Source organism: Malus domestica, chromosome 14, assembly GCF_042453785.1.
Source record: "Malus domestica chromosome 14, GDT2T_hap1".
NCBI classification, from domain to species: domain Eukaryota; kingdom Viridiplantae; phylum Streptophyta; class Magnoliopsida; order Rosales; family Rosaceae; genus Malus; species Malus domestica.
In genome coordinates this window covers 26,893,831-26,900,933 of record NC_091674.1, presented here as the reverse complement: position 1 = coordinate 26,900,933, position 7,103 = coordinate 26,893,831, and the positions used below count along the sequence as shown (strand labels likewise).

The window sequence follows — 7,103 nt, the reverse complement described above, 5'->3', positions numbered from 1 at the left end:
GGATGTTGGGAGATTTGATTAATTTGCTGGTTTTTGTTTCTTCCGTTTTTTGTAACCCTAGTCTGTGACCAAAACCCAAGAAGATATCCTAATAAAATCCTCTCACCTGGAGCTAAGGGAAGACTTAAATTTGGTGTTGTCATCTTCAAGTAAGTGTTGAGAATGAGTCCCACATTGATGAGATGAGGGACCTTGCATAGGCTTATAAGTAAGTTAGGTTACTCCGTATATTGCCAATTGGTTTTATGGTGTAGTCTCAACTTTCTTTCTTCAGTAAGAACTTCTCCTCTTTCTTCTGTGCATGAGGAATTTTTTCTAATGGAATTATGAGGAATTTTTTCTAATGGAATTATGCGTTGTCTAGTTCATCACCATTCACCATCATCTAATGTAGGAAAATTTTCAAATAATTTAGAATGCTGCTAGTGTCGGTCGTCTATGTGAATAACTGTGAAACGTTAATGTACTGGGGACCAATCAACGAACTTGAGTAATTGCCAGATGCTAATGCATTGGAGGATGTCAAACTCGAATAATTGTTAGACATTGAAACATTATAAGACATGCGACTGAGTCTAGCATTTCTCGAGAATATATTACGCTTGTGGAGCATTTTATTTAATGTTTTTTTTTTACCAGGTAGAACGTCCGTTTGGTCTGTTAACAATTGGTCAAGTTGCAAGGAACATGGTGTGCAAGCTGGTAGGTTGGAATTAAAGAGATACTTATGCTCTAAGCTGCTTACTGATTGGAGTGAGTTTTCAGTGGGCCTGGTGTAATTGGGCCCTAATAGAAATTGTGTGGATCAACCACACTACAGTGGGTCTCACATATTTTGGGTCCACCAATAACACAGATCTCAATTGAATTCATTCCAAATCCAAAGCTAATATATCCAAATGCTCCTCCAACTTGTTGGATGGACCACCAAGTTTTTTATGTTATGTTCTTTTCTTGGTCAAGAAAAAGATAAATACCAATATAAACTGCAGAGATGAGCACATTCGCTTAAGTTAATGTAGCTACGAGATTATATTTCTATACTTAAAATAGGTGCGGCCTTGCTATTGCTCAAATTATTGACTAACATATATTTATAAACTTAATTATTCTTAATATTGTTGTCATAAACTTAATATGTATCAAACAATAATCGGGGACGCAAAGAAGCTACACCCATTTTTGGTGCAAAAGATTTGATCTTTGTAGCTACGCCCATGTCTTCTATGTTATTAGTTAACTAGCCAACAAATAAAATGTAAGACGATGAATTTTCACGAACTATTGAGTTCGATTTTCGCAAAAACTCTACCGTGCTTCTGTGTATGGCAAGCATTAAAGCAATGGATTGTTAGAGATGCGTTTAGGAAATTCAATGAACAAGAATCCAACGACTAAAAATCTCGGTGCATACACAGGAGCATAATAGAAAATCACCGTCTTTAGACTCGCTTACTGAACATGGATAGGTTAAGAGGGAACACTTGTCAAGACTAAAATTTCCTTACGTGATCAAGGAAGTTATGATCTCCATATAAAAAAAAATGAACTAAAATTGGAGAGCACAGAACTGCTTCAAGGCTAACTTTAATTGGCATCCCCAGTTGGATTTACGTACGACTACAACATCGTATTCAGGAAAAGATACATCTTATATATCAGCAAAGAAACAGAGGGATCACAGACAAGTTATTGAGACCTTGGGGTCGATCAGTACACCGGAACCCCGCTTCCCGTTCAAAAACTCCGAACCACGAGCTTCTTCATACGGATGGAAAATACTTGTTGAGATTGAATGGTAGCGAATAAAACTCCTCACTCCTTGAATCGCCCTTGAAGTACCGGAACTTGTCCCACCAATGTTTACCTCGGTCTTTCCTAACTGAACTGTCCTTCCGGTGCAGTGTGTTGTCCAAGAAATATGCAACACAGCCCGCGACAAACGCTTCTGACTGTAGAGGGACATTGATCATATCATTGAACTGCGAAAAATAGATGAACATTTATGTTAGTAAAGATCATAACATAAAATTGCATGATTCAGGAAATACATGGGTTTGTTATAATTATTGCAGACCCATCTTCCTCCTGTGTGGACTGGACCGTAACCGTTGATGGCCGTGTACTCGTTGAAGTACTGCGGTATGGACAAACCAAGGAAGATAGAGAAGCCCAATATGAACTTTGTTCGGAAGCTGTTTAGGTTACAGAATTGTAGAAAGCTAAGACCTCCGGCACCTGTGAATGCATGATTAAAATTTAAATGGAATAGACATCATAAAATAATCTGATATAAAAATGAAGGAGCTTGAGCCATCTACAGTCTGCTAGCACATGTCAAAGGAGCTGTACATACCAACATATGCAAAGAACAGACAGTACAAAGCAGCAATGATTGGCCCTGGGATTGATGCGAAGACTGCTCCAAATTTGCCTGTAAAATGATGAAATGTTGAGTAACAAAACAAAACGGTCGCAAACAGTTGCCAACTTAACATAAATTATAATGTACCTTCAATTCAGAAGATCTCATACATTAATAACTTACCCAGAATGGAGAAAAATATCATGAAACCAGCAGATATTTGCACAACCCTTCGACTGCCAACACGCGTCAACGCCAACAGACCAGCATTTTCTCTGTTCAGAGACAACGGGAAGTCTTAGAACAAGGTAGGAACTCTATTTTCCACTTAATGAAGTAGGATGTTTATTTATACAGCATAAATGTTTCCTATTAAGAGTCTTACACAGAAACTGAGGATCCAGTCACAGTTCCAAACAAGCCCGAAATCAGAATGCCAACTCCCTGTGAATACAAAAACTGCATTATATTTTGCTCACCTGTATAACGTAAAGATAGCATTGATAGATTGATGCGCATTCAGGTTTGGAAACAAAATCAGATAAGTTTATGTCGAAGAAATTTGTAGGAAAATAAAATTCACAAATAGATAAGCATTTATACCTGCCAACCAACTCCACGACTCAGAATAGCAGGTGGCACTGGAGTTGCACTAGCATATCTTGAAACAGCGATGAAAGCACCAGTTGACTGTTTTATAAAGTAATACAGAGTAATGAAAATTATGAATTTCGGCCTATCAACTAATATCAATTTAAGAGAAGGGGAAGGTATAGAGAGCAAACCTCAACAAGTGCAACAAAAGACGCTGCCATCATAGCAAAGGCTTCACCAGCATCAAAGGAAGGTGCTCCCCATTGGAAGGGATATGGAACTCTAATCCTGCAAACCCAAGTTCCAGTAAGGATTAATTTCCAACAAATGTTAGGTACCAATCCAAAACATAAGCCATGCTAGTGACTAAATATTTACTATTTAACGAAGGCAAATCAAGAATTTAAACGTCATAGCATGTCTTAAACTCCAAGTAAGGCTTGGGAGCCTACTTTGAAAAGAATAACAAAAGGACATTTCAATTTAATTTTTCCTTGTTCACCAAAAATTTTGGTTGGACCGTGGTAAAGAGCAAGGATTACAGCAATAAAAATGTTAAAATTGTATTAAGGACACATTTCATACTAACCACGGAGCAGCATTTATAAGTCCAGCACGATCAGTACGGCAGCTTGCCTGTGTTTTTGGGCCGGTATCATTATATGCTCCACCAACCGTGAGTAGGTGAGCATAAATCCACACAATCACCACAGAAAATATGACAGCAAAACGATCAAATATAGGTTTTCCTTTGTGAATTATGTGCGGCAAATACTGCATCACAATCATTGCAAATACAATATCAGCCTTGCAGAATAGTTTTCTCTAAGGTTACAAAGATAACAGCACAAAGGCAAGAGACATAATAAGGATTCGAACACGTTTTAAGGACCATTACCTGAGAAATGAATACTAAAATGATAAGCTCTGGCAGTCCAATCTCCACACATTTTGCAAGCTAAATATCCAGGAGAAGCATTAAGAAATAATTGTCAGAACATTATCCACCGTATATTACGCGCCCATACACATCTCAGAAGAGCACTTACCACTGGAAAACCTAACTCGTAGAGTCCAAAACCAACCATTCCTACCAAAGGGACAACTGAAAGTGGGCTTAAAAACCTGAACAATAAAATTTGTTGAGCTTTAATCACCATGACTTTTTAAGCTTAGCAAGAAAACTGAAATATTTCTCTATGAATCTCACAAGTTCTAGACTAATCTAACAACCATGATTGAGTTTCGCTTATTTAGAACCAACCTTGCAACATTACGCCAAAGGCCACTGAAGCCTAAGACTATCTGAAGAGTTGAAGCAACAATAAGAGCACCCTGGATTGCCCGCATTGTCCTCTTAAATTTCTGAAATGAACGAGGTTAAAACATAGTCACAAGCTGCAAGCTTCCAATCAAGTCTGTGCAGATGAAAGTGAGAATTATTGATGTCTGAATGCACGTAACTCGTCTTCTCTCTAAATTTTATAAATCAATCACTGTTCTAGTAAGTAGTGTATCAGCATTATGTGTATGCATTTCAGCAAGTTCACTTGACACATATAAAATAACAACTACGGTTACCTGATGTATTTTTTGTTATGCACCAGTGACAAACAATTTGGTTTATAAAATGACTACCAAAAAAAGGGGATGGGATTCAGAACAAACCTCTATAGGGTCTTGACCATCACTGAATCGACCAGCTAATATGATGGAAATTGTGGTCGGGACAAACGTATACGACCCTCCAATCACTGCTGGTAGTCTAGTCCCAAACAAAGTCTGTTTCAATGTGTTCAAACCAGCAACAAAGAGTAGGGTCTGGATCACCTTGGCCTTCTCCTCCTATAACAATAGCAAGCGACACATGTTTATACATATATACAGTTGGTCAATTTTGAAGAAAAGTACAATATATGGCTGATGTCAATCACAATTTGCGCAAAAAGCTCTTCGAGTCTTACATTTCCTCCTCCCATCTGGGGAACAAGAGCACTGGGGATGAGAACTGAAGTTCCAAGCATCACAAGGTAGTGTTGAAAACCAAGGAGAATGGCATCGGCTGCACCAGAAATGGGCCGTGATTTTGTTAAATCATTTACGACTAACAAATGAAGTAATAACAGGATTTAAGAGTAATCAAGCTCACCTGCACTACAAAATTAAAACTACACAAGATCTGCAATGTATCAACATGTTCAATTTGAATTCGTATACAGATAAAAGACGTAAAACAGAACTTAGAGCAGCATTACCACAGCGTAACGGAAATGCTTTGCCAAACCCGAAAAGAGAAACGAGAAACCAAGGCGGCCATGGTAGAATTTTACAGGTAACCCAATAAACAGAAATCAAAAGTCAAACTGATTCCCACCGAATTAGAATTCAGCACATTGCTTCGGTTCTGGCTAATGCAAAACAAGATACCAGGTTCCCAAAAATAGTAGTGATAACACTTAATCGGTAAAAGCTACCGAGTCAAAAGAATAGACAAGTAAGCAATTAACAAAATATACATAAGATTAAGACAAATCCCTCCAGAAACGCAATTCCAAAAAGAAAAAGAAAAGAAGGGTAAGAAGAAAGACAGTAAATTTCTTTCAGAAAAACAAAAGCACTTAGAATTTCGACTTTCCATTTCCCTTTCGAAAAGTGGTATCTACCAAAGAAAAAGAGAGAACTAAGAAAAAGCTACTTTCAACAATTAAAATGCAGGAATATGTCCCCTAAATAGAATAAATTAAAGAGAAGAATTATCTAACACCTGCTTCAGATATACCAAAATGATTCAAAAGAATCACAGCTAGAAACTAAAGATCCACCAAGAATAATCTTACAATATCATTAGTACGTGAAAAAAAAGCTTAGAAATTTAGAATCCCAGATAGCAAAACAAGTAAAATAATTAGTGAATGTGGTATTAGAGGCACTCACGCCATCGAGGTGGACTAGTAATGCAGTAAGAAACGTTGGGTAGCTGTTCTTTTGGTGGATGTGGCTGTGGCTCTGTAACTTTTGGAGCTCCACCGCCGCCTCCACTCGCCATGATTCCTCCTCTGAACTTGCTTTATCTCACTAGAAAAACACCAGAAACACTATGAAAACACAAATCTAAGCAAAACCCAGATTCCAAATCTAGCTAAAACCCCCCACTGAAGTGAGCAGAAACAGGGGAAACAGTCAGCACAGCAGTGATGACCCAAAAGATTGAACAACCCACATGTACAACCCACTAAACCACCAAATAATAGAGATGGGAACTGTGTAGCCTATAAGAAAAAGAATAGAAGGCAAAGAGTGATGGTGTAACAAGAAGCTTGATATAGTGACAAAAGGGGCATAATAATTGCACACAAAAAATAATCAGGGAAAAAAAAAATAGAGAAAAGCAGAAAAGCACCGTTTTTTTAAACCAGCTGCAAGAAGCTGAAGCAAAAGCAAAAGCAAAAGCCAAAATATATGAAAGTGGGAAAGCTCCCTCTGAAGTCAAAAATCCATATACCCCACACAGTGCACACACCTAAACGCTGTTCACTCAAAATGTGTAGAGAGAAAGAGAGAGAGGAGCAATTCCAGGTAAACCCAGTTAAGAGGAGAGCAGGTGAAGACAGAATGGGAATGTAGAATTGACATAGAAAAGGAAAGTGTTGAGATTGAGAGCAGCAAAAATGGATTCTTGTATTCCTTCACTTTCTCTCACTAGAAAGGTAAAAAGTGTTTCTCTCTCTAGGAGCTAGTTAACATGAAAATGCACCCTGCCAAGCATCATTCATTGATCTCTACAGAAAAATAATTACCTTTACTCGTTACCAAAATCTAGTGGTATTATCTCTATTTATAAACGATAACTTTTATGAATAGCAAGTTTAATACTTAGTTGAGTCTCGGGTTTAATATTTATACCAACCTATAAAAAGTAAAACTATTTTTCATATTGTCAATTAATTTACGATAAAATCTGAACTTTTTTCGGTGTTTGCTTGGTTGTTTCTGCTTCTGAGTGTGGTCAGCTGTGCAAAAAGCCAGAGGAGCTTACCTGTTGAAAAGCAAAGCGCCATGGTTGAATTGAAACGAAATGAAACGAAATGAAACATGTCAGGGCCTGAAAGAACTGAGTCAATTTCACTGAGGACAAAACGACACC

The 7,103-nt window shown here is 37.7% G+C and overlaps 1 protein-coding gene across 5 annotated transcripts; it reads right to left on the bottom strand.

The window, feature by feature from the left end:
- Positions 1-1,571: 1,571 nt before the first annotated feature.
- Positions 1,572-7,103, bottom strand: LOC103455249 (nucleobase-ascorbate transporter 6). 5 transcript variants are annotated; one of them, XM_070811526.1, is made up of 15 exons: positions 6,996-7,103; positions 5,894-6,034; positions 4,924-5,021; positions 4,628-4,804; positions 4,224-4,324; positions 4,009-4,084; positions 3,858-3,917; positions 3,549-3,733; positions 3,151-3,247; positions 2,969-3,055; positions 2,751-2,809; positions 2,549-2,640; positions 2,357-2,434; positions 2,078-2,238; positions 1,572-1,982 (listed from the first exon to the last, which is right to left on the bottom strand). In XM_070811526.1, exons 2-15 carry the CDS (start codon positions 6,003-6,005, stop codon positions 1,764-1,766), a joined length of 1,602 nt encoding a protein of 533 aa, XP_070667627.1. In that variant the 5' UTR covers positions 6,006-6,034; positions 6,996-7,103; the 3' UTR covers positions 1,572-1,763.